Raw genomic sequence first — 27,228 nt, 5'->3', positions numbered from 1 at the left:
TACATTATCTACTAGTAATAAAAATACAATGCAATATGTATTTAAATTAATTGCATTATGCATTGATTGGTTGCCATTAAAATTGAATATTCTACAAATTTTAACATTTGTTTTCATCAGATGCGAGATCTGTAAAATGGGAATACCAGAAATATGTCACTAGTTGGAGCAAAAAATCTCTTCTTATTTTTAATAGAAACAATAGTCAAGACTGCCTTATGAATTCAATAAGATTGAGCAAAAATGTAAGTTCTTAGTTACTAACCGAAAATAACATTACTTCTAAAATAATGTAGATTTAGTATTTAGACTACAAAGGATCTATACAGTATTTAGTTCATTGGGATTCTAATTCGTTTTTGTTATTTTATTCATCTACCTTAACTAAAGTTTTGTTATTGTGTTCAATGCACAGTACAAATGCCAATACAATAAAATGATGATGTGAAAATATTTTTAATAAATAATCATACCGGAATGTGCGAGCCTTCTTCCCACGAGGGGGCTATCGAGCAATAAGGTTCGCAACGACAGCCGTCGGAGCACGCCGCTGCCCCAGCCGCAGCCTCCGCCACCGCCACTGCCGCTTCCGCGACGAGATCCTTCGCGTTCAACCATCACAATAAAACAATACACATTACACACGAAGACGCATCCAATCGACGCACTACTGTCCTCGACTCGCACTATTCACACACTAACGACAGCAGCGTCTAGGTCGTCTCGTCTGGCCGTTTGTGATCATCAGCTTGCAAAATTATCTTTGCACAACAACGCGTTGAGTAACAGTCCCACAAAGCATGAACTAGAGAAAGTTCAGATACTGAGAAGCTAGTTTGTGCAGCGTCCGTGATGTGAATTTTGATGCACTCTCCGGTGGGGAGGAATCAGTCAACTCCCATTATGCACGAACACATAGGACTAAATAAGATTATTGCCACGGTTTCAACGACTTTTGACGATACTTTTAAAATAAAAAATCCAGGACTGTTTGATCAAAATAGACATTGTGAACAAAATTTTAACAAGTAAAACCGGGTTTGTCTTACATGAGCCCTAACACCTATGTAGGTAGGTGCCTACTTCACTCTACAGCAACTCACAGACTACCAATAACTTACAGTTTGAACCTTCGTCTAACTTTAGGACTTTACCTGGGTGCACAGATCAAGTAGCTACATAAAATGTGTCATCATCAGTATCTAGTGAGATACTCTGTGAATGTCACAGTATGACAATGTCAAATTCTCCACAGAGTAATTAAAAATAAAACATTAGATGTCTACGGCTCACTGACTTTGGCCCCTTTTTTTTTATTTTCGGATTTTTTAAATTTTCAATTGTTTGTCCGTCATTTGTTCGTTAATGTTCGAATGTAAAAATTGTTTGTTCGTCTTTTATTTATTTATGATCACCCTTAAGTTGGCCCCTTTTACTAGTTATCTTTATTTTTATCGCTCAGATTAATTAATTTTGATCAATTATCGTTTGTTCGATAACTATTGGTGATTGTTTGATCATAAAAACAATTAAATTCCCAATTATTAATTATTTTATATCTAATAAGCAAACCATCACCTCACGCCTACATTGCGCATGAGCCGGTTTTGTCAGTCAGCTGGCAATTTGGAATACGAACTCGTCAAATGTTCACGATTGACAGTGAACATTTGACGGGTGGGCTCTCTGTTTTTCTGCCAGAAGCTATAGGACTGGGCAATGAATATTGGACGTGGTAGTAGGTACGCCTACACTCTCCCACACATTCAATTCTGTAGAATTCTTAAGGAAGAACATTTGTCAAATTTGAAATAAGTTTGTTAAATAATACTTTGGTACTTACATTTATTTTATTTTATTAAATTTAATAGATTTGAATTCAATATTAATACGGATTTTAACTTCATTTTATCCATTCAACATATAATTAGTTTATATAATTTCGATCTACTAAACATTATGTACTAAATATTATGAACAGGTCCAAACTCAGGTCTTCGTCTGATCGTAATTGAAGTTACCTTTTTATTTATTGAAGTTATACTTCTTTAGACGCGTTATGAAAAATTTATGAGAGTGAAATTTTACGATGCGCGCGCACTGTGACACAAAATTAACAGAATGAATTTGCCCACTAAATCGCTCATTACAATACGACCGACGTAACTTGGCGAGTCTGAATATAGCCGCGGGTGAACTTTCCGAACCGTACCGAGAATTACAATGAAGTAGGAAACCTATATAGGTCTATGGAGAATTACCGAATGGGGTTGGCAACTGTCAAAGTGGCGCTGGTGTGCATTGTTCCCATAACATTCAATATTTGTATTGGAATTTTTGATTAAAAATTATTTTAAGCACAATGACGCGTTGTTTTGTACCAATATGCTCAGAAATTGGAGTACATCAATTCCCGAAGGACAAGAAAATTAGAAGACTGTGGTTAAAGGCCATTTGACGCGAAAAAAGTACTCCCACAAAAAGTTCGAGGTTATGTCGTAAACACTTTGTGGAATCTGACTATGAAAACATTAGTAAATACACAGGTATGCTTCTTTCTATCAAATATTTATAATGCATGACTAAGTGTAGCACACATCTTTGTTCTCTTATTAAAAAAATCCAATAATAATTAGTTAGGCATACTATTAGTTGCTAACAAATTTTGCAAGTAGATTTATGCTGTAAGGAACCTTTTAACAAACACAAAATCAGACTGGAGGAAACACATTCCTCATGAGCTGTTGTTCATTAACAGCTGTTACTATTGAAAGTTCTATCTAAATCGCTGCATCCATTGCAATAACAAATATTTTGAAACTATGGTCAGGTTTCCTTGTGATAGTATATTTAAATGTTATTCTTTGTGTTGTAGGTGTCAAACATCATGGAATATGAAACCAGTTTCTGAAGAAACAAAAAGTAGAGAAGTTACTTATGTAATATTAGAGAAGGAATTGTCAATAAAAATAATTAAAAATATTCCTGATTTTTTATTTCGACAAGTGTGTATAGTTATAATACAGATGTTTTTCATACAATGCTTCTTTGAAAATATTTTCATAAAAGATATCTAATTTATTTAACATATTATTTATAAAATTATTGTCTTTTTCAACATAAATCACTGATGTCCTTGTAGGTGTAAATGACCAAGTTGCAGTATGTTTTGCCTGAGCAGTATAACTGTCCTTGGATTTGATAATAATATGGGCAGGTTTTTTTTTGAGACAATATCCCGTTACATTGTTCTAAGTAAGGCACCGTTGTTATATTTATTTCATGTTTTCTGCTAGCGTATGGACATTTCACTTCAATTATAGCTTCTTCGCCCAACACGCCATCAGGAGATGCAGCAAGATATGGGCGCTCTTGGCTATTGAAAATGCCACATGGTTCCACTAGCAAATCATATATATTAGCATATTTTGCTAGAGCATTTTTTTCATTTTGTTTCAAAATTAAAATTTTGGTCATGTAGCTCTAATCTGAAAAAAGCAAAATAATACATTAGTTGGTAGGTAATGTGTGTAATATGAGCAATTCTTTTTGCACATGCTACAAGGAATAAAGTTCCTAAGGTACACAATTTAATATTATTATTATAATAGCTACCGGAAACGTTTGAGAGAAGTTTTCTAAGTTAAAATAAAACATCAACATTGTACCTTTCGACAAAATCCACTTTTTTTCTTCGTAAAGATGCAACACGTTTTCTCAACTCCTCCTTTAATTCTTTAACTATCCAGTTGGAATACATGTTGTAAAACTGTTTAGCACTACTTAGAAAGTAATAAGAACCGTATCAAAGTCACAAAATGCCGAAATATCACGAACGCAAAACACACAAAATGGCGGCTCTCTGTGACAAGGGAACAAGCTACGCTGGCGACATCTGAGAAAAGCTTTAACCGGCCAACCCCATTTATACGATGTCAAGAAAAGGGATGTCCAATATGCGTGTTTGAGGATGTTGTTTAATCGATTTTTTTTCAAACTGATTAAAATTTAAATAAAAAAAAAAGAAATAAATTTAATAAAAATTAAGTATAACTTCTTACGCGCGTACAAAAGTACACGCACCTTTTTTTTTATTACATAGGAGGGTGGACGAGCTCACAGCCCACCTGGTGTTAAGTGGTTACTGGAGCCCATAGACATCTACAACGTAAATGCGCCACACACCTTGAGATATAGTTCTAAGGTCTCAGTATAGTCACAACGGCTGCCCCACCCTTCAAACTGAAACGCATTACTGCTTCACGGCAGAAATAGGCGGGGCGGTGGTACCTACCCGTACGGACTCACAAGAGGTCCTACCACCAGTAATTACGCAAATTATAATTTTGCGGGTTTGATTTTTACTGCACGATGTTATTCCTTCACCGTGGAAGTCAATCGTGAACATTTGTTGAGTACGTATTTCATTAGAAAAATTGGTACCCGCCAGCGAGATTCGAACACCGGTGCATCGCTCGATACGAATGCACCGGACGTCTTATCCTTTAGGCCATCTTTTAGGCCTTTAGGTGTTAAGTGGTTACTGAAGCCCATATACATCTACAACGTAAATACGCCACCCACCTTCAGATATAAGTACTAAGGTCTTGGTATAGTTACATCCTCCAAAAAGTCCACTGAAAAAGTCTCAGGCAATGACAACCAACATTTTTTTTTGTTTTTATTGCTTAGATGGGTGGACGAGCTCACAGCCCACCTGATGTTAAGTGGTTACTGGAGCCCATAGACATCCACAAAGTAAATGCGCCACCCACCTTGAGATATAAGTTCTAAGGTCTCAAGTTTAGTTACAACGGCTGCCCCACCTTTCAAACCGAAACGCATTACTGCTTCACGGCAGAAATAGGTGGGGTGGTGGTACCCACCCGCGCGGACTCACAAGAGGTCCTACCACCAGTAAAATTTTACTGATGTTATATTTCATCCTATATCATCTCATCTCATTTCATTTTATAATATCATTTTTCATATACAAAAAGGTTTTCATTAAGATTAAAATAAGAATTTACCTAAAGTTTACCAGGTTATAAAATTCCTTAAAAAAATCTATGCAGTATGCTGAATTTCTATAATATATTAGGTGTATATTTTATGATCTCTATGTTTTGTTTTAATCATAAGTGTATGGTTGTATGGGCTTAGATCCCTTTGCCTTTCATAATAAGGAAAAATTGTACCAAAAAAAATCTATGGTTTTAATCTAAGTTTTCATAGAAAGAAGAAAATAATTACGATACATTTATGAAATTGATTAAAATAGCAAAGTTTATTTATGTACCTTCATAAAGTTTTCACCATGAACACCCATTTAATGATTTTTGTATTTATATCACTACTGATGTCTGGCATTGTTTGCGAAAATAAATATACACGTTCGGCAAATGAGAAGAATGATGATGCAAAAGTAGATTTTAGAACTCTTGAAAAACCTTTCAGGATGAACAAATTAAATCTTTTATGGACTAAAGCTCAACAGGTAAGGAAACCCAACGGTAAAGTTAAATGTATGTGTTACCCGTGTACATGGTTTTCTATACCTACTGGTATAAAAATATTTTTAAATTACAATGATTGAATAGCATTGTTTTAAATATTCTAATAACAGTGCTCAATCTGTTACACATTTTTTATTGTAATAGAATTTTTTTCCAATTTTTCATCAATACACTAAAGCTTGCAAAAGTTAGTAAACAGAAAAAGAAGAAAACAGATTCAGAAACAAAGGAGTGAAAGGTCACTGACCTCTTTTGTCTTTGTCCATATAGTATAATAGTAAAGGTTTAAGCATTAAATGGGTGTTTAATATCTATAAATTTATTTAAGCATTTATAAGAATGGTCATCAGTCTCTGGTTCCTATACCACTAGGAATAAGTTTGAAGCTAGATAGTTGTGTGCGATCTAGGTTACTTCTTTTTTAAATCTATTTAGTTCATCCTTTGATTATGACAATCCTTACTACAAACTAGAAAATTGATATAAATCCACTATTTTTAGTTTAAGGCCTTTATAACTATTCTGAATATGTAAAGATCATTTGAGGACAAGAGTTAATGAAGCGGATATGATACAATTTGTTAATTTTGAGAAAACTGGCAACAAACTTTTGTTACTTGTACTTTTTCTTTGTACACAACTCCTTCATTACATGCAATTTCTAAAAATAGTCTTTAAACTCTAATTTTTAAGGTCTAATATGGTATATAAGCACATTACACCTTCATTCAATGTAAAAACTCAAAAATCTTAAAAATGTTACCTAAACCCTTCATCCTCTCATTTCATTTATATTATTACTAATGATAGAAAAATATTTCCAGCGCCTTACAGAACCGAAATTGAAGTCACTCTACAGTGATCTGATGCTGCATGATAAAGAAGAAATTACATACAAACGGTTTAAAAGTGATGGGGGTGACAAAGAAGGTTTAAAAGAAGCAGAACTGAGAAGAAAACTCAGTAACATCATGTCTGTCTATGGTCTATTGGAGCATTTTGATCCTAAGGCAGATAGACAAAAAGATCACCCAGTTAGTATAACTTAATACCTTGGTTTTATTTGAACTTTATTTCTAAAGAAGAAAGAAAGAAAGAATTAATTTATTAATAGCATTGTTACATATCTATCCAGATTTAACACCCAAGAATATTATTTAGGTATAACTTGAAAACAAATATCTTTGATTTTGTATAATTGGATCTAGAACTGTAAGCCTGCACAATTTTTTCTAGTTACTAATTTCACTACATACGAGAGATGAGTCGACTATTATCAAAGGCGGCAATCTGACTTTTGGACAATGATTGGTAAATCAGAAAAACGAATTATTGACTTTGTATTCCATTGGCAGTCACAAAACTCTTCGGAACGACATCTTAGATAAATAACAGGTTAACTATTAACCTTTATTTAATGCAGGTTTTGAACCGTATTCTTTGAAGGAGACGATTATATTCAAATAAATCTGTATTGACATATCAATAAAAATTTTTTGTCCAAATGTACAGATTGCCGCCTTTGATAATAGATGACTCAGATATTATAAGTCAATCAACCTTTGTCAAGATTATGAATCCCATGTTTTATGATAGGTGGCATTCAGTTGTGATGTCCCTAGGCTCCAGTAATAATACCAAATGGTCTCTAAGTTCAGCCTCCTTAAAAAAACAACATATTGACCATTTTAAAAATGAACTGTTATATTCATTTTACAGATCTTCCAGCCATAGGGTGATTAATTTAACTTCTTTGTATTGTCGTCATTAATGTAATGTATTCCCAGAGTAAAATAGCAAACTATTTTCTTACCATGTCGTTCCATGTACAATATTACCTCTAGATTACTATTTTTTTAAATTGTGTTATATTTTGAACCCTCAGGCATTTAATTCTGCAATGGATGATCACATAAATAGGAGTATTTTCAAGGATAAAAAGTTGAACATGCTGTGGTCCAAGGCTGAGTTTTCAGGTTTTACTGCTGAAGAGTTATCAGCTCTCAAGGAAGAATTTTTGCATCATCAGGAGAAAATTGATCAATACTATGAATTACTTGGAGAGTTGGATAATGGAAAAAAGGATGGATACAAGAGTTTGTAGCATTTTGTTAATTATCTCTTAGCTTAATTTCTATACTACACTCCAGTACCACCAACAAGCAAATAATGACTAGGAAAAAAGTAGAACATCTCATCCCGCATGTTTGCCACGGCAATTTTGTCAATTTTACATGCGGGAGGAAATGTCCTACTTTGCTCCCTTGGTGCACAATGTACTATTATGTATGTCAGGGTTTTCTTTTATTTAGATTTTCCAGGATTTAAGGTTTACACCAGAGTATCTGACTCAGCCTGACAATTTTAGTTCGATTGGTAACATAGCAGGTTTATCATGACTGCCACTGTTACATCCAGATCTTAATATCTGATTATTTACTGCTTTATGATTACAAAAGTTACAATGTACGGAACTCGATTGTGAATATCTAGATTAATGTCTTTTACAATAACACAATACTCTTCATCAATCATCAATAACATTAATGTTAAATGTATTTATAAACGGCCTCATTCCCGATCCTGCGGACAGAATAGAAAGCAGTCGACGTCGCCCAAAACACGTCATTTCGGATCCTCCCGATCTTCCCGAGCCACTAACGGTGCTTTTAGGTAACTCAAGCACCGGTCATCGTTCTCCTCGAAACCATCGCTTGCGACAAAGGGCTCGACGAGTAAATTAACCCACAGACACAGCCCACTGAGTTTCTCGCCGGATCTTCTCAGTGGGTCGCGTTTCCGATCCAGTGGTAGATTCTGCTAAGCACGGCTCTTGCTAGGGTTCATGTTAGCAACGTCGTCAGGTTTGAGCCCCGTGAGCTCACCTACTAGTTAAGGTTACGCTGAAATAGCCTCTCAAGGCTCAGCTATCAGCTTAGGTAGAAAAAAAAAACGGCTTTTGTTTATCATTTACTACTGCACCATGATAATTAAGAATGTGTGTAATCTTATTCCAGATGTTGTAAATGATGATGAAATAGACAAGTTCAATGAAATTTCCGAGCAGAACAATGAAATAACAAAGGATTATCTTCATCAGGCCAATATGATTAGAGAAAAGCACAGAGATTTGAGAGAAGGATATGACAAACTACAGAGGATTACTGCTAAAGGTACTTTGGAAGCTATAGTATTTCAACATATTTCTTCAGCACTATGAATTGATAATTCTTCATCAAACGAGGAATATCAAAGGCGTCAAAATTTAGTGGCTTGTATGAGAAGAAATTATACAAAATAATCAAGTCATTTAAATCCAATCTAAAAATACTTTCATTGCGTTTAAAAGTTTCAATTTTACCTTTTCATAGTGCTTATGAGTCGCGAATGCTTATACAGGATGTTACAAAACTACCCGTAAAGCCGAAAGGAGGTTAAATAGGGTCTTACAACGAGTCCATTCACAATATTTAAGAACCATAGTAACGCTGTATAACATACCCCAAAAAAATATAAAAGTATTATTACATTCACTGATGTTCAAACCCTATTTCAGTAAAATCAAAGCGTAAACTACGCAGAATGTACCTACATTTCTACTAGAAACAGTTGTAGGATATTAATTAGAAAATTTGAAAAATACAATTTTTTTTTTTCAAATTTGACCTTTTTTGAAGTCAGTACTTGAGTATAATGACATTCTTGTACTGAGGTAGCAAACATTTATGAATAAAAAATAGAAAACAATAAAATAGACAATTAGTAGGTAAAATAGTTCTGTAGGCCTTTCTGTTAAATAATCTGGTTCCTTGACATGACAGCCTCCTAGGGATGAAAAAATTTTTAGCTTTGTTAATTAATTATATGTTTTACGGGTTGTTTTGTAACACGTTGTATATGAGCGTGGTTGATTTTTGAAATTAAATAAAGTAATTAAAAATTGTCTTTACACGGCGTCGAAGTTCTTGCCAGACCGCGGGCGGGGCTACTAGATGTCACCCCACTGAGGTCGTTGTCTTCGAGTTTTGTGTTTGCTCAATTGCGTCTTCACGAAGATATCGAATTAGCGATGTTTCTGAATAATTTACAAAATCAATGTTGTTTTTCTTTCAAGTTACTATAGGAAAGTAGGTACTGCCTTTTCAACATCGGCTGTGACTCCATCACACTCATAGGATTTAAAGGTTCTACATAATTTCTCGATTATTGTTCAAAGGTCCATACAACAAAGAATTTATAGAACCCAAAGTGCAAGGTCTGTGGCGAATGGCAGCTGCCGCAAACTTTACCGTGGATGAGCTAGCGTCACTAAAGGTAAGCTAAGCCCCTGGTTGTTTTCATCTCGGGTACTTTTATTTTTATTGCTTAGGTTTGCGTATGTGCTCGCGGCCCACCTGGTGTTAAGTGGTTACCGGAGCCCATAGACATCTACAGCGTAAATGCGCCACCCACCTTGAGATGTAAGTTCTAAGATCTCAGTATAGTTACATCGGCTGCCCCACCCTTCAAACCGAAACGCATTACTGCTTCACGGCAGAGCGGTGTTACCTACCCGTGTGGACTCAAGAGGTCCTACCACCAGTAAGTAGTTACGCTAATTACAATTTTGCGGGTTTGATTTTTAGTACAAGGTGTTATTTCTTCACTGTGGAAGTCAATCGTGAACATTTGTTAAGTACGTATTTCATTAGAAAAATTGGTACCCGCCTGCGGGATTCGAACACCGGTGCATCGCTACATACAAATGCACCGGACGTCTTATACTTTAGGCCACGACGATTTCTACCTAGTAGATTTTCAAAACCTACCTGTTCGAGACCTAGGGGTGTTAATTCCAGAACCCGGTGATACGTGACAGTGCAGTAAATTTAGGTAACTGAATTAAACTCTGTTCCGATGTTAGTTGGTGGAATGCGTAAAAGTCCCAATTTTTTTTATAAATTTTTTATTCGTATATTTGGTGGACGAGATATCGGAATATTGACCCACCTTGTGTTAAGAGGTTATCGGAGCTCATAAACATCAATCACGTCAATGCCGCCACCCACTTTGAGACATCAGTTCTAAGTCTTAGTGTTTACAGTATAACGGCTGCCCCCACCCTTCAAACCGAACAGCTTTACAGTTTGACGGCAGAAATAGACAGGTTGGTGGTACCCACCCGTGCGGACTAACAAGACGTCGACCAGTAATTATGCAAATTATTGGTACTTGCCTGCGGCATACGACCATTGGACAGTCGAATCGCTCGATACAAAAGCACCCGGTCTCTTATACTTTAGGCCACGACTTCAAACCTTGACTTCGTTAGTTTTATATTAGTACCTACTGCTTTAAAATGTCTAGATTATCTTTTTCTTTGAATATACACTTGGTGATCAGGTCGAACTCCAGCACTACGAGTCGAGACTGCTGAAGCTGCGTCACCTACAAGCTGACCATGTAAGCAATAGCGAGAAGTACAATACTAAGGTTTTTATTTTTGTTCTATTTTTTTTTCTATTCTCTCGTGTTCTTTTTGAAAACATTGGTATTTTCGAATTATATTTGAGCATTTGAGTTTTAGACTTAGTAACTTCTTTTATTCTTCCGAAGGTCATGAGAGTGTTCTCAATGCGTTTAAACATGTCGCGCCATTTGCTCTGTCTGACATTATAATGAATTATGTTAAATACTTAAATACTATATAAAACTTTTTTTTACATTTAATTAATTATATGTGATTATCTAGATACATGTGTTTACGTGTTCTGTGGGAGAAAGTTGCTGTGTTGTTCATTACGCGTTTGCAGTCATTACTGTGTGACTGGTAATAATCATATTTTATTGCTGCACTTTTGTGTAAAGCATACTGCAAACTAGCTCACAGTTCGAGCTTTTGTGTAACTTGAGGCCATGGACATCAAAACGCGAACACTTTTGTTTTTCCTTTTCTTTTGTATTAATATTATAGAAAAAGTTGAAACATATTTTTATAAGAGAATTCTATCCAAAAGGATTCTGTCCAATGCTCTAATTACATCTATGCCTTAACGATTTGGTGTAAACAGGAAGATGCTTAAAACTTTGGCTATTAGGTTTCTTTGTTTAATGACGTTAACAATAATACACCCTGGATCTTTCATTGACATTGACACTGTCCACGAGCGACGGGGATCACTAATTTAATAGACCTGCTGTCTTCCATGTCCCTCGAAATTATGTGATAGTTGATTTCTTTTTGTGAAAATAAAGAGTTCTAAACATTTACATATAAATTATTTTTGTAATACAGGTGGCCGGAGCTGGTGAAAAGATGAACCACTTCGAAGACCAGGAGCAGACCATCAAGAAGCACTCCAGGAAGGTTGAGAAGATGCACGCAGATATCGAAACCAGAATATTAGAACGACACACTGAATTGTAAATTTGAGAGCTTTTTCCATTATTTACCATCATCGATGACTGTTAAGCAAATCATAAAATTACTGGTAATTTAGCATTTCCTACGTTAAATACGCTGAGAAGGAATCTTTTGGCTATTATAGATGAAAATAAATTGAACATTTGCTATTTGTACGCTTTTAAAATGAGATTAAAATTGAATACCATTGTCTAGAAAATGGTTATGTCCAGTGCCAAACAGAAGTATACATTTCGTTAATGATGATCAAAATTTTGTAAATAGAGTTCATTTTTTAAATGACTGACATCAATCAATTTTATTTTTGTTATGTAAAAATTAATCTCGAATAAATTTGTTACTGAAATTCGCCTTTTATTTTCATGAGCTATAAGGGTAGTTTTACCTCATTAAGCACATGAGCATGTAGACCACTGGCAGATCTGCATTTTTTTCATATTTCTAGGTCCTATTCAAGAAGACACTGAGATATTTTGACAACGGTTTATTTGCCTAGAACTTACCGCATATATCCTGCTTTTAATCATATATTCGAGACAAAGTCTTCAATATAATAATTTACTTATATAAATATACACATTACCCAAATAAACCTAATAAAAAGAATTACTAGAAAAAAACAGGTGGTATTATTAAAAAACACCAGTGGATACAGTGCATCAATATATGATATTTAATTTTCATGTACAAGCAAATTTTATTAATACACGTATAATTAATCATCCGCCTCGGTCACGCCAGCACTTTAATCATTCAAATTAATATCGTATTATGCCGTAACAAAAAGTGTAAAATATGTATGACGAGATGTCTCCGGGACAGGGCCCGGTCAAGGCAACGCAAAACACTTGGGAGGCAATTCGGAATCAAATTCCAAGCCACCTATATCATTACATTCGTCACGCGTACATTCTACACGAGAGGAAAACGGCGCGACGCCGACTATAACGTAACTATAATTTGTCTAACGCGGTCTCGCGGCGACGAGCGGCAGTCAAATAAAACTACATGCGGCTCCCCTCACGAGTTCCATCAGAATTAATCGTTTAATGCTCACTTCAGTCGACAGTACAGGGAGGTCTCATCTCGATAGGACATTTTCTCTATTATGTATATAGATAATCTGTATAATATAATCTTTCTCACTAATATCTACACCGTTTCCAAGGTTACGAATACAGAGTATATCCTCGTCGGTCGGTAGAGCGCGCGTTGTGAGGCGCGCTCACGTATTTCAATTTAAGGCAGTAGTCGTCATAGCCGGTCCGGACTCTTAGTGAGTCCACTTGCTCCAGGTCTGCTGACAAATAAATACTGATCAGTGTTTGTGAATTGTGGCTACTATAACGCTAATTTGTAGGAAAAGGAAAACTTAATTCAGTGTAAACAGGGGCTATTTTCGTAATAAATACATGAATTTAACGAAAAAAACGAATTCACAAACCAACCATTTATGGTAAAAATATTTTCTAATAGTGTCATAATACAAACAAAAATATGATTCTACTGACAAAACGTTTCTATTTAAACAAGTTTCTTTTTAGCAAACACATTTTTTTTACAACTAAGGCATTTTTAAAATTCATCATAATAATTTAGAAAATATTTCTTTTACAAACAATATGAATACAAAACAGCTACAAGACCTCTATGGTATTCAAAAAGATATTTCTTTATAATTTCATCATAATATGTATTGGGTATGATTACCTGTTTGTCGTGTGCATGGTGAGGAGCGGGGTCCCAGTGGTGCGGGGGGTCGGGCGCGGGGGTGACGGTGGGCGGCAAGTACTGTAGAGGCAGCTGCAGCAGCGACAGTCCGCCCGCTCCGTACGCCGACCCGTCCAGGCCGCCCACGCCCACACCCACGCCACCCATGGCGCCCATGTTCGACACACCCTGTAAGTACATTAATGAATAATCCATTTCAAACTGAACCTGGTTCAATTTATGAAATAGAACATTGTGCACCAAGGGAGAAAAGTTGGACTTCTGCTCCGGCGTGTAAAATTGCCTACTTTTTTCCCGCGGTGGACATACTATTTTTTCTCCTACCAGGCCGAAAGTTCGACATTGTAAAAAACTTAGCACCCGTGGAGTACCGAGCCGGGGTTCAGGGGCGAAGCCCTGGCGGGGGTTAGAGGGGGCGGAGCCCGCCCCACACAAAAAAACAATTTAACTGTTTTTTAATTTTTAAATAAACTACTACTAATTGAAAAAGAATTGTCTGATGAACTCATCTTTGTTTAATACTTCACTATTAAATTTTATTGCCTTTTGTTTATTTCACTTTTACACTAAACACAATATTGCAAATTACCCGAGCACAAAAATGGCGGAGAATTTTATGTGCGTGAGAGCAGACGTAGACACTAACGCACATGGGCACTTGTCAGTACCCAGGGAGGAAATGTTAAACTTTATTCTCTGTACAGCGGGAGGAAAACCGAACTTTCAGCGTAGGTAGAAGAAAAAATATATTAATTTCAGGCTGTTAACATTCGTTCACTTTTACCATTTCCTAGATAACAGTTTGGATTTGATGAGTCCTATTATTAAGCGAGCTATGCTTTATTTCTCTAGTCAAATTGCTGAGTCAATTAAACTGAGATAAAAGTTAAAGATAAAAGTGTTGTCGCATACACTTCCATCTTAGTATTTCAAATAATAACATGTGGTGGAAATTACTACTATCATAACCTTGTTTTTTGTTTACCGCAATTATGGGTAGGAACGCATTTGGCCAAGAGCGTATTTATATGATGACATAGTAGTTACATTACCTGATAGCGGTCATGGTCCTGCATGTGGTGCGCGGTCGCGTGCGGCAGGTTGGCGTGGGACCAGTCCTCGGCCGCGGTGAGTTTCCACGCGCGTTCAGTTCCAATAGGGCGGGGCTTGCGTTCCTCTTCTTCTGCGCCCCAACCGCTGCCGACGTTACCCACTCCGCTGACATTCACGCCGCGATCCAGCAATGACTGGGAATCCAAAATGCATCATCATTCATCTGTACATTTGTGCTGTATTTATTTATATTTCTAAATAGCCGTCCAAATATGGTGAGTGAGTCACTACATAGTATAAAAAAAGTAGCTTTCTCTGTCCCTATATCCCTATGTGTGCTTAAATCTTTAAAACTACGCAACGGATTTTGATGCGGTTTTTTTTAATAGATAGTGATTGAACAGGAAGGTTTATATGTATAATAACGTCCATTATTGAATAGTGGAGAAATTAATAATAAATTACAGTTTCCGAAGCGAAGCGAGGGCGGGTCGCTAGTGATGGTGTTCTGTAGACACGTCCTTCTATTAGAACAGGGGCTCCCAAACTTATTTTGTCTACTTTGATAATAAGTTATATTTTAGCGCCCCCATTTTTCCATCTACTTTTAAACCACTATAACGAGAGCTCAGTCGGTATCTAAGAGTCCTTCTAAATGAAATTACAAATCACCTCCCAAGCATCTACAGAAGCCCCCCCTTTTTTTGGGTCTCTTACCGCCCCCCTTTGAGGCCTCCAGCGTCCACAAGGGGGCGTTATCGCCCACTTTGGGAAAGGCTGTATTAGAATAATACAGACAATACTGACGTGCTGTAGGCACACATTGCATTCCTTGATGTTTGCATCAGTTTAACAGTGTTCGTACCTGATAAGCAAGGTGGGTTTGATGGTTCGGTTTTGGCGACTGCGACACAGGCTGTTGGTACATGAGTAAGTTACTCAAGTTGCTGCCACCACCGAACAATTGCTATAAAAATAAAAATAACATCATCTGTAGTTACGATAAAAGTAAAACAATGTTTAAAAACATAGTTCTGCAGCATGAACTTTTTTATTGGACTAAGGTGTTATTCATCGATATTTTAATATTGTGCTCTCGTATTTCCTACATGCATATGAATATATGTATACGGTACATACACAAATATATTTTTTTACAATTTTTGTCTGTTTGTTAGTTCCGGCTAATCTCTGAAACGGCTGGACGGATTTTGACGAGACGGATAGGTAGCTGATGATATAAGGAGTAACTTAGGCTATTTTTTTAGATTAGCTTTGTTCCGCGGCGTGGAACGACAATAACACAAGAAGCTTCAAGTAATACCTGTGCATTGTGTTTGTTGTGTATGAGCGTGTGTCGTTGAGCGAAGTCGGGCGCGCGGGGATTCAACCGGGACACCCCTTCGACCCCCACGTAGCCGAGCCCCAGCGACGAGCCGGACATGTTGGCGCCGCTCATGTTCACTCCGCTCATGTTGACACCGCTCGACATCGATACCTAGAAATTAATAAAATAAATCATATTATAGGCACAATATAATTATTAAAAATACTGTAATACGGTAAAAAAAATTATTTCATAGTGTTATATGGGGAAAATACATTATAATATATATTTGCTCTTTTTTTAAATGAAACTTTAAAGTAAGCAAAGCGTGAATCTCAAACTCGGTTGAGCGGGTAGTGTAGGGGGTACTGACCATAATGTTATTCCTGGGCGGCGTGTCCTGGTAGGAGGGTCGGGAGTGGTGGTGCGGCATATGGTCGGTGTGGTAGGGCGCGTACGCAGGCGGCGGCGTGGAGCCGTGCGACGAGGTGCGGGAGCACGGCGAGCACCCCCCACCCGCCGCCCCCGTCCCCGCCGCGCCCGTACCCGCGCCGCTCCCTCCGCGGTACCCTGGCGCTTTGCTCGCGTCCACCTACACAAATAAACAATCATTAGTGCGAGCAATTCATTACATCTGATTATTTTCGTATACTGACTCAACAATGTCAAAATTATAATTTTTCCACATATCTTCTAGAATCTGGATTACCAAAAAAAAGGGGTTGGATTCCTTTGAATATTTTTGCCGAAGCACCACTACGTTACGCAAAATTGACTAGATTCTTAGTCTCATGCAGCTAATGCTCCTAGTATTAAGAACACTCATTAACAAAGGCAATTCAAAAGAACCGGGTGCCTTCGAGTGTAATAAAATAATGTTACCTGCGGTGGAGGCGGCTCATTATGTTCAGCCGGTGCGGACCACAGCGTGGCGGCGCCCGACACGTCCTTGAACAGCGAGTACTCCGGGGCGCTACCGCCGCTGCCGCTCGATACAACGCCGCACTAACCAAATATATCATACTTCATTATTATTGTATTAAACTTATTAATATTATTATTACTGGTTGTATGACCTCTTGTGAGTCCGCACGGGTAGGTACCTCCTCCACCCTGCCTATTTCTGCCGTGAAGCAGTAATGCATTTCGGTTGAAGGATCGGGCAGCCGTTGTAACTATACTTGAGACCTTAGAATTTATATCTCAAGGTGGCTGACGTATTTACTTTGTGGATGTCTATGGGCTCGAGTAACCACTTAACACCAGGTGGGCTGTGAGCTGCTCGTCCACCCATTTAAGCAATAAAAAAAAACTGCCTTCGAATTTACGAAATATACTTCTGTGTTCGATTACGTTTAGAAGTCAGAGGTGAATCCTTCAGAAAAGGAATCATATTAATTAGAAAAATCATAAATTTTCGAATAATAATTTCTTAGCAATGCATGATGGGGAACGCTAACTAACACTAATTTGACAAAGATTATGTGATCCGATCTTGTGATATTTTACAATTAAAATAAGATAAAAAAACTCAATATGCACATATTATTATTTTTTTAAATATGATACTTGGTAAATTTACGATTTTATTAATCAATAGTTATTTAATTTAACCTGTCTTAAAATAATAACCTGCGGTGTAGTGTTAATGTGCAAAGCAGTGGTTGACGTGGAAGTGTTGATCGTGTTGTCTTCATTTGTGCTCCATGAGCTTGTAGTATCGGGACTCAGCTGCAATTACAAATTAATACATATTATAGTTTTAAAGGCAATATAGCTAAATTTTTTTCAGATGTCAACAACACGGATTAATGGGTTACTGGAAGTTTTATGTTTGAATTCCCACGTTTTCAGATTCACGTCGTCTGATCTGGTATTAAGTACTTACAGGAGTCTACAGACCGATGCCATCACCATAGTGATATGAAGCCTATCTCTCAATTATCTTATAACAGCTCAATGTTCAAACAGGAACGCAGGACTGCTTGGTGACAGAAACAGGCAAGATGGAAGCGTGATCAGTGTGAACTTATAATACGTTCTACCAATATTTTTTTTCCTACCTATGCTGATAACCTTGAGAGGCCATTTCAGCTTCTCCTTGACGTGTAGGCGAGCCTCCGGGGCTCAAACCAGGAGTGTTGCTAACACTGGCCCTAGCAAGAGCAGTTCTTAATAACAATGGATCTTTATCAAATACTAGCTGACCCGGCAGACTTCGTAGTGCCTCAATCGACAAATAAAAGACCTGACCTTTTGTATAAAAAAACTTAAAACAAACAAAAAGAATCCGTCCGACGGGGGACACATCAAAGGAAAAACAAAATTGTCATTTTTATTTAATTCCGAACATTTTCATCTTTATTTACCTTTTAAACTTTCTCTGAACTTCCACAAATAATTCAAGAACAAAATTAACCAAATCGGTCCAGCAGTTCTCGAGTTTTAGCGAGACTAACGAACAGCAATTCATTTTTATATAGATAGATACGGAGTAAATTTTAAGAAATGCAAGTTAAGAAATTGAATCACCTGCACCGTTCTCTCGGGTAGCCGTGGTTGTTTAATGTCAACCTCTTCAGGTCTGGAGACGGGCGTGGCGGGCGCGGGCGACGGCGAGCTCTCTCGCGCAGACTTCAGCGGGGAAACCGCGGCCGGACTCGGACCGCTGTTCGGCGTTGGCTGCTGATAATTTTATTTATTATTATTATATTTATTTTTATTATGATCTGCTGTGATTTGCTGTGTTCGAATAATTATGTGCTGTACATATAATCTGTGATAGTTTCAAACCAAGCAAAAACAACAAAACGCAGTTTTTTAGTTATTACAATTATTTTTTGTACCACCGCCCTGCCTATTTCAGCCGTGAAGCAGTAACGCGTTTCGGTTTGAAGGGTGGAGCAGCCGTACTAACTATACTGAGACCTTAAAACTTATATCTCAAAACGGGTAGCTCATTTACGTTGTAGATGTCTATAGGCTGCAATAATCACTTAACACCAGTTGAGCTGTGAGCTCATTCACCCATCTAAGCAATAAAAAAAAACTTAGTTGAAGTTTGCGAGTCAATACTAATACGCTCTTGTCTGTTTCCTAGGTGGCGCTGATGTACATTTGTGGCTGATGATAAGTATCGACATACCAGTGGCGCAGGTCTGGGCTTGTGGTCGGCGGCGGCGAGGGCGAGGGGCGCGACGCTGGCGGTGAGCTTGGCGGCGAACGTGTGCGAGCGAGCGCCCACGATGGCGCCCGTGTACGAGAGCGCCGTGCTCGCCTTGCTGCTCGCTGTGCTGCCCGGGCTGCTGGTGCTCGCCGTCACGCCAATACTCGATGACGGACGCTTTTCCGTTGTTACCGCTATTCAAATTGATTAAATTTTTAATTTACATTAATTTGGTCAACAAATAAATTAAATCTATACTAATCTGTATTATCTATATTAATATTATAAAGAGGAATGATTGGTTTGTTTGTTTGTATTGAATAGGCTCCGAAACTACTGAACAGATTTGACAAATTCTTTCACTGTTTGGAAGCTACACTATTGCAGAGTGACATAGGCTATAATATTTTTTGAAATTAGGGATCCTTACTAAAGCTCCCAATAATATAACCCAAGGTGTAAAAAAATATTCTTTGTATCGCGTGCCCTGCGAAAACTATTGATGATAGAACAAAATAGTGTATTACGACTCTGTAGAACACATTATTATTTACAAAAAGTGTCGTGACAGTATATGTATTATAGTTATGCCGCAATAAGTGTTCTTTTATTTAAAAAAATAAAACAACGCCGTTAAAATTTTTGTTAAAGACCCGAGCGGAGCCGAAGTGAGCCGCTAGTGTATAATAACTCTGACTTTGGTCTTCAAGCTAAACTAGCTAAAAGTTTCTCATCAATTTATTTTCTATCTTAAGCCATACATAGCAGCATTACCAAGTGAATCATTACTAAAACTAGTGTATCTTTAATTAATTTATGCTGTCTTGCAGCAGTAAGACTGTTATTTTGTTATTCGCTTCAATCCTCAATCTAATCTACTGTTTTTAAGCGATTACAATAAGCATCACTTTCTGAAAGGCCACTGTTCAGTTTTAGACATGAGGTTAGCATTTAATTATCATTAGAATAATGTTTACCCTGTTCCTGGAATGGATTGATGCAGAAATAGGCAGCATGGTCAGTGGCGTCAGGGCGTAGGAATGTTACCGTGCGTACGTGTGGGCGCGTGTCGAGCGGGCACGCGTGCGGGCGCGGGGCGGGCGGCGGGCGCGCTGCGGGTCGGCGCCGCGCTGCTGCTCGTCGGACACGGGGCGCCCGGCTGGCCAGGCTGCATACAACACATGTTATCGTTTCACAGTTACAGTGGCATTAAGCTAGCTTCACACCATGCAGACGGCATGAAAGTTGCACGTCATGCGCCATTTTTAATGAATGACAAGTATAATATACACATGACAAGAATATATAACATACCACGATACATTCGTTTCAAAAGTTTAGTATATATATAATTTTTTTTGGTCATGTAACTTTACATAACTTCCAGTTATTTGTAAAATATTTTAAAGTTAACAACGCTTTTTTTTATAGTTAAAAAGAAGAAATTTTCCCTTCCATAATCATGAATCAACAGTCAATTCCCCTACCCTTACCTCCTATTATTATTATTATTTTAAATCTGTACCAGTAATTAATTTTGTTGATTTTTATTTCAGCATTAGAGGTTAAAGGTCGGATTTCTACGTATTGATATTTCCGAACTATAAATATATTAAAATAACATTTCTTTACATTCAGTCTCAAAATGATAACACCAAATGACTACCAAATAAATAAAAATTCAAGATATATTTCAAGACTGTTTGTTATTGTAGTAAGTTTGTAATGTTATCGAAGTACCTTGGCGGCGGGTTGCTTGACAGGCTTGGCAGGATGCGGTGCGGGAGCCGGCTTGGCGCGCGGCAGCAGCGCTCCGAGGTCGGCCTCGGGGTCGCGGATCATAGCTGCGATCAGAACGCCGGCTTGCTTTGTGGCTTCAGCCGAGCCCCTGCACAAATTCATCAATTTTAAGGATAAAAACTTGTCTACATTGTTTCAATGGCATTACTTTGTTTTGAAAATAACATGCACATTGCACATTCTACAATACCGTTTCACTAAAATATTACTATGGTTAAATCACATTAATAGCTCATTACCCGAGCTTGGGTAATACAAAAGCGATTAAAACGTTTTTGTAAACCTGAATTAAATTTATTTACATATGTATATATATTTATACATGTAAATGGGAGAATTTGATTCGTGCCCTACACCCCAGCAGAGGGTAATAGGAAAGAATGATGATGATGATATTTATACATACAGCATACAGTAGTTAAAATTGTACGACAAAAATTTAAAGAATTATTATGTCTCTCCTTCTTTAGATTGTCTAGTATGTTGGCTCATGGTACAGTAGTCACTAAGCAAAAAGAAGTACAGTTATAGTAAAGTATTTTGCAGATGACTTACTTAATCGTGATGATCCTCTCGCCCTGCCCTTTACTTTGCTTGTCGACCTCGATGTGGGCGCCGGTGACCGAGCGGATGGCGTTAATGTTACTGCCGGCGCGACCGATCACGCGGGATATCGCGTGCGATGCAACGGACACTTTCTTGCACCTGAATTGAATTTGTGCGATAAATTTTAATGATTTAGTTCATTTTATTCTATATAGAATTAAAAAAAAGTAGTTTGAAGTTTAAAATAATTCGCTTCAATAGCGAATAGGACAAATACTTTAAAAAAAAAACTTGTTTTCTTTATCATGATATTAGGCGAAAGTAATAAATTATATTACATTAGTCCTTTTTTAAATTAATTGGAAGTTTTAAAGTAGGCAAGTTAAAATATTATATTAAATAGTATATACTACAGATACAAGTCAACCTAAGAAATGCAATTTAAAATCAAATCTTATTGTAGTGGAGTTTTATTAGAAATAATAGGCCATATTTAAAGGTAGGCAGCGGCTTGGCTCTGCCCCTGGCATTGCTGACGTCCATGAGCGACGGTAACCACTCACAATCAGGTGGGCCGTATGCTAGTCTGCATATACGGCAATAAAAAAAAAAAATATATATATATATATATATCTACGTACCCAGGTTCGACTGTGGATACGGTTTGTACACTAGATTTGCGCACAACTTCCTTCCAGCCCTCCTCGCGGCGACCTCCGACGCAACCAGCTTTGGGAGAAGTACTCTTGGCTTCGATCTCCCATCTGCATCAAAACACATTTTTTTTATTTTTTATTGCTTAGATGGTTGGACGAGCTCACAGCCCACCTGGTGTTAAGTGGTTACTGGAGCCCATAGATATCTACAACGTAAATGCGCCACCCACCTCCAGATATAAGTTCTAAGATCTCAGTATAGTTACAACGGCTACCCCACCCTTCGAACCGAAACGCATTACTGCTTCACGGCGGAAATAGGCGGGGTGGTGGTACCTACCCGTGCGGACTCCCAAGAGGTCCTACCACCAGTGGTAATTCAGGTCCTTCCTAAAATCTTAGTGACAAAATTTCTTTTTTTGAATTTTAGTCTCTTAAGGACATGCACATTTACGCTTTTGCACCATAGTTTATTATGTCACTGCTCAATAATCAACCTTGTCAACCAACAAAATTACCAACAAAATTATTACAATTAATTCATCCAATTGACGCAAAGTAAAAACATGCATAATATAATTTTTCGATTGATATTTTATTTCTAATTTAATATATTCATATTTTAAACAATCAATAGCAGTGTTGTTATTATATATAATTAAAATTAACTGACTATGAAATCTTAATGCCCAATTAAGGGGCTACATCATGTTCACATTTATAATTTGGACTTACTGTTGTGTGCTTGAGGTCTTTTTATTTTTGTCAGTCGTCTCAGTATCGTCCAAATTAAGCCGGCTCGATTCGAAGACCTGGCTCTTTCTGTTGTTTCCATACTTGTTAACGTTTGCTACTGTTATGCTCTTAGGACTTTCCTCTTCGGATTTTCTGTAAGAACAATTCATATAAGCCCCTTTTTCATACTCATACTCGGGGCATTTAATTTTGATCATGTTAAGGTATTGCACTGGCTTGTAGGTAGGTGAGTTTGTGGTCTCCTTGTATTACAAAACTTATCGATAGAAACCCTTATTTATTTGCAACAAAAACATACCAAAACATGTTTATATTGAAAACTTTTATAAAAACTGTTAGTAATGTGAAATTAACAAAATATGTAGGTAGCCTTCACAAACAGTTCGTTCATATAATGCATTAACTGAAACTAATTTTTTACATTACCATGTTTTTAACAATGTAATTTTAGTTTCTTTATTTGAAGAACTATTGTCATTTGGGTTGGTTAAGCGTTAGTTTGTTTTCATTGGTAATCAATTGTAAAATTACAATTATTGTATGAAGCGTGAAGCGAAAAACAAACAATTCCTATTTTGTCTCAAGTTTTAATCTGTCAATGCGTCGAAAAAAATATTATGTATCGTAGGATCGTGAGCAAAATTAAGTATATATATAGTTTATTATTCTTTAAATTCATTATAATGATAACGCTTCATTTGTTTTCAAAATTAACATGAAAACGAGGAATCTGTTGGATATTACGCAAATATTATATTTTTGGGTTATAAACGTTAATGGATTGAATGTATGTTAAGTATATCCTTAAACATACGCCGTATAAGTGAACATTTAAACAATACAATACGTGTACAATTAAAGGCCAAGACTCACTTCTCCTTCCGTTCGGGCAGTCGTCTCTCGACCGGTTTAGGTGTCGGCGGCGAAGACGGTGCTACATTTTCCTTCTCCTTCTTGTCAGGTTTGGGAGTTGGTTCTCGTTCGGGTTTTGTTTCTATCTTAGGTTTAGGCTGTGGAATGATGACATTCACATGAAGTTTTCTATTACTGTACACGTGATAACATGCGAAAAAAGGCACTTCTAGCTACTAGCATTTTTGAGTATTTTTATGTCACATGTGTGTTTACGGGTGCCAATTTCACGCTATAGTTTATGTCAAGATTATTTGTCGAGTTGGACGAAAAGTAGAATAATCGATAACAAAAAGAATATTAACTGCAATAAATTTGCAACTTGCTACTACTAAATCGTTATTTTAGCGATACTTACTTTGTCAGGTTGTTTCTTAACGGTACTGGGAGGTGGTGGAGGAGATGCCTTGTCCTCTTTTTTCTTTTTCTTACTCTTGGCAGGTTGTACGGGAGGAGCCTTCACATCGGACGACGAACACGAACCCTATATTATTTATCATTTGTTTAAACCTTATAACAATACGAATTCTTGCCTTGAGAAAGCTCGAACACTAGGTTACAAATTATAAAGAACATATTTTAAAGCTAAATACACTTTTGTTTTGTTTTAAAGGAAGTAACGTGGTCGTGGTCCTTGTGGAAATCAAACAGACCGTTATTTATATATTTGTACAAACATTAATAAAATATGAACGTCTTGTAATTAATTACTTTACTTTGGATGTAAATTAACAATAATTATTTTACTGGAGTTTTGAGACTAGTGTTTTTCATTAAGTTTAATGGATAGATCTGTTATGTAAGTGAGTTTTCGACACTGCTTATTCATGCCGCAGTGTATGAGATATAATGACAGGTTAGTCTTGCTGGGACACGGCATCTATCAATCAGTGCCAACAAGGTTGATTAAGCAAATAAATCCATTTACCATAGCTGAATATTTTTACCTGTGAGTTGGCATCGATGCCGGAGTCGCCCTCTTCCTTAGGGCTGGGTTCATCGTCCCCTTCGCCGCCCTCGGAACAGTCTCCGAGCGCTTTGTCACTACATTCGGAGTTCTTGTCCGGCTCCGCTTGCATCTTGCGACGTTCCTCCTGTAAGATTGTTAACTGTTTAATGGAAAATTTCAACCATATTGGTTATATATATCTTTATTTTTTCATTTAATAATTTCATCTATACAAATAAATAAAATTGAAGTGTCTGTTTGTAATAATAAAATAACCATTTTTTAATGTATATCTATATACATATACCAAAATATATATTTTTTTGTCTGTCTGTCTGTCTATCTGTCTGTTTGTTCCGGCTAATCTCTGGAACGGCTGGACCGATTTTCACGATACTTTCACTGATAGGTAGCTGATGATATAAAGAGTAACTTAGGCTACTTTTTTTAAACTAACTTCGCCCCGCAGTGTGACCCGCGGTACAAAAATAACCGCGGATAGTATCGAGGGACTCAGCTATCATCAATAATAAAATCCAATGTTTCCGAAGCGAAGCGAGGGCGGGTCGCTAGTCATAAATAATTGAAGAGTTTTATGATCGAGTTTGATCCAAAAGATGCGCAAAAGCAGCTTCAATAATCACGATACTCGCTTAATGAAAGTCCTTCCTACCTTTTTTTCCATCTTCTTCTTCTTCTTCCGTTCCCGTCTCCTGGCAGCGGCCTGCCTTCGACAGAGTTCCCGCTCCCTCTCTGCGTCAAGTTCTTCGAGGAGGATGGTTGCGTTCTGGTTGGCGCGTGCGGCCTGCGTCTCCTTAGCGGCACGGATTACGCGCACGCACTCTTGGCACTTCTCCAAAAGCTCCTTGTCCGAGATGGTACAAATGTACCTGGACAACGAAGCAGGCAGACAATTCAATATAACACTCAATAAACAAAATTACCTAAAAATTTTAAATGAAACTATTTATTTTTAAAACTAATAAAGAACACAATTTTTATAGCCAGTTAAATTTAAAAATGTAAGTATTCAGTTTTTTTTAATCTTGGGCTCCCATTAAGGCCATGTAATAATAAAATTAAATTAAATTTAAAGTTACCTAGTCATCTCCTGATCTGAAGGGAACTGCGTGACGACCCCGACCATCCATTTGACCACTTTTATGTGACCTTTACGGAAGGCAGCCATCAAACACGAAACCTATAACATTTGTATTACAAAACTCGAATTCCATAAAATTTATAATATTTCGCAATGCGAATCAAACAGTCAATATACCTTTCTATTGTCTTGAGAGTCGATGTCAGCGCCGGCTGCATACAGCATCTCGACAACTGCGAGATGTCCGCCGTTAGCGGCGAGCCATAGGGGGGAGTTGCCTTTCTTGTTCTTTACTTCGACGGCGGCTCGCCTGGATGGACATTCACGGTAACAATGATTGTTTTTAATAGTCGTAAATTACTCATGATCGTGAAAAATACTAAATGTTCAAAGTATTTTATTTATTAAATTTATTTAAGAAGGTTTACACGACAAACATCATGTAATAAAAAGAAGGTCGCAATTTGGTGCAATCGGTGATAGAGTTGTTAGGAGCTCGCACAGGTAGTAAGTAATGTCGTCGTGGCCTAAGGGATAAGACGTCCGGTGCATTCGTATTGAGCGATGCACCGGTGTTCGAATCCCGCAGGCGGGTTGGGTACCAATTTTTCTAATGACATACGTACTCAACAAATGTTCACGATTGACTTCCACTGTGAAGGAACAACATCGTGTAATGAAAATCAAACTCACAAAATTATAATTTGTGTAATTACTGGCGGTAGGACATCTTGTGAGGCCGCCCGGGTAGGTACCACCGCCCTGCCTATTTCTGCCGTGAAGCAGGAACGCGTTTCGGTTGGAAGTGTGGGGCAGCCGTTGTAACTAACTATTCTGAGACCTTAGTAATTATATCTCAAGGTGGGGTGGCGCATTTACGTCGTAGATGTCTATAGGCTCCAGTAACCATTTAACACCAGGTGGGCTGTGAGCTCGTCCACCCATCTAAAGGCTATCCTGTTCGACAGCCGCGAAAAATTCATGGCTTTTGGTTTGATGAGTCAAAGCAGTCTTCAGCAAAGCGAAAGGAAGCTACCTCTGCAGCAGCAGTTCGACGAACTTGGTGTGTCCCTTGTCTGCGGCAATGGTGAGGGCGGTGTCCCGGGAGGAGGGCACGGGCGGCGCGTTGACGTCAGCGCCCTTGTCGAGCAGCACGCGCCCCACCTCCACGTATCCGCCGCTGGCCGCCTCCATGAGCGGCGTGAGGCCGGTCTTGGCGCGGTGCTCCACGTTCGCTTTGCGATCCAGCAACAAGCTGACGACCTCATGTCGACCTGCACAGCGAAATTGACAATGTTCAAAACATTTCAA

General features: G+C 37.7%; 3 protein-coding genes and 2 long non-coding RNA genes across 21 annotated transcripts in view; 2 read left to right on the top strand and 3 right to left on the bottom strand.

Moving 5' to 3' along the window:
* LOC114253106 (E3 ubiquitin-protein ligase RNF19B) overlaps nt 1-1,139 on the bottom strand; it is an 81,976-nt gene extending 80,837 nt beyond the window's left edge. The window contains exon 1 of the mRNA XM_028187868.2: nt 474-1,139. Coding sequence (XP_028043669.1) covers nt 474-618 — 145 coding nt within the window. The 5' untranslated portion in view covers nt 619-1,139. The remainder of the gene's footprint in view (nt 1-473) is intronic.
* Nucleotides 1,140-2,260: 1,121 nt separating this feature from the next.
* Nucleotides 2,261-2,980, top strand: LOC149502850 (uncharacterized). The gene is made up of 2 exons (XR_016323236.1): nt 2,261-2,546; nt 2,876-2,980. It is a non-coding gene; the product is annotated as an uncharacterized LOC149502850 (long non-coding RNA).
* LOC149502849 (uncharacterized) lies at nt 2,981-4,052 on the bottom strand. Its single transcript, XR_016323237.1, has 2 exons — nt 3,669-4,052; nt 2,981-3,488 (listed from the first exon to the last, which is right to left on the bottom strand). It is a non-coding gene; the product is annotated as an uncharacterized LOC149502849 (long non-coding RNA).
* A 1,117-nt stretch (nt 4,053-5,169) lies between these two features.
* LOC114253063 (alpha-2-macroglobulin receptor-associated protein) lies at nt 5,170-12,265 on the top strand. Of its 2 annotated transcripts, none has more exons than XM_028187821.2 (7): nt 5,170-5,497; nt 6,341-6,550; nt 7,402-7,612; nt 8,534-8,689; nt 9,733-9,830; nt 10,899-10,988; nt 11,791-12,265. In XM_028187821.2, the coding sequence occupies exons 1-7, from the start codon at nt 5,294-5,296 to the stop codon at nt 11,920-11,922; spliced, it is 1,101 nt and encodes a 366-aa protein (XP_028043622.2). In that variant the 5' UTR covers nt 5,170-5,293; the 3' UTR covers nt 11,923-12,265. The 2 variants fall into 2 exon arrangements, with proteins under 2 accessions (XP_028043622.2, XP_028043623.2); XM_028187822.2 differs by having other exon boundaries at nt 5,171-5,497; nt 10,899-10,958.
* A 304-nt stretch (nt 12,266-12,569) lies between these two features.
* The window catches only part of LOC114253062 (ankyrin repeat domain-containing protein 17), a 59,627-nt gene continuing 44,968 nt past the window's right edge, over nt 12,570-27,228 (bottom strand). For 9 of the 16 annotated variants that reach the window (XM_089728153.1, XM_089728155.1, XM_089728163.1 and 6 more), the window contains 22 exons: nt 26,954-27,191; nt 26,095-26,227; nt 25,916-26,016; nt 25,489-25,705; nt 24,814-24,960; nt 24,225-24,350; nt 23,828-23,964; nt 22,934-23,086; nt 22,184-22,306; nt 21,552-21,701; nt 20,937-21,084; nt 20,244-20,364; nt 19,176-19,390; nt 18,563-18,715; nt 17,663-17,761; nt 16,913-17,035; nt 16,404-16,622; nt 16,028-16,201; nt 15,569-15,670; nt 14,703-14,897; nt 13,630-13,818; nt 12,570-13,219 (listed from right to left, as the gene is read on the bottom strand). In XM_089728153.1, coding sequence (XP_089584279.1) covers nt 13,193-13,219; nt 13,630-13,818; nt 14,703-14,897; nt 15,569-15,670; nt 16,028-16,201; nt 16,404-16,622; nt 16,913-17,035; nt 17,663-17,761; nt 18,563-18,715; nt 19,176-19,390; nt 20,244-20,364; nt 20,937-21,084; nt 21,552-21,701; nt 22,184-22,306; nt 22,934-23,086; nt 23,828-23,964; nt 24,225-24,350; nt 24,814-24,960; nt 25,489-25,705; nt 25,916-26,016; nt 26,095-26,227; nt 26,954-27,191 — 3,290 coding nt within the window. In that variant the 3' untranslated portion in view covers nt 12,570-13,192. The remainder of the gene's footprint in view (nt 13,220-13,629; nt 13,819-14,702; nt 14,898-15,568; nt 15,671-16,027; nt 16,202-16,403; nt 16,623-16,912; nt 17,036-17,662; nt 17,762-18,562; nt 18,716-19,175; nt 19,391-20,243; nt 20,365-20,936; nt 21,085-21,551; nt 21,702-22,183; nt 22,307-22,933; nt 23,087-23,827; nt 23,965-24,224; nt 24,351-24,813; nt 24,961-25,488; nt 25,706-25,915; nt 26,017-26,094; nt 26,228-26,953; nt 27,192-27,228) is intronic. The other 7 variants (XM_089728154.1, XM_089728156.1, XM_089728157.1 and 4 more) reach the window with 7 other exon arrangements.

The sequence above is a fragment of the Bombyx mandarina genome, chromosome 06 (assembly GCF_030267445.1).
Source record: "Bombyx mandarina strain Sakado chromosome 06, ASM3026744v2".
Classification (NCBI taxonomy): Eukaryota; Metazoa; Arthropoda; class Insecta; order Lepidoptera; family Bombycidae; genus Bombyx; species Bombyx mandarina.
Note: the sequence above shows the minus strand (reverse complement) of the source record. Positions and strands in the feature narration are given on the sequence as shown.

Excerpts from the sequence above, each read along its gene's own strand:
- LOC114253063 (XM_028187821.2), top strand. The coding sequence starts at position 5,294 with ATGTACCTTCATAAAGTTTTCACCATGAACACCCATTTAATGATTTTT. Across the intron at positions 6,551-7,401 it reads ATAGACAAAAAGATCACCCA|GCATTTAATTCTGCAATGGA; the intron begins GTTAGTATAACT and ends TTGAACCCTCAG. Across the intron at positions 10,989-11,790 it reads GCGAGAAGTACAATACTAAG|GTGGCCGGAGCTGGTGAAAA; the intron begins GTTTTTATTTTT and ends TTTGTAATACAG.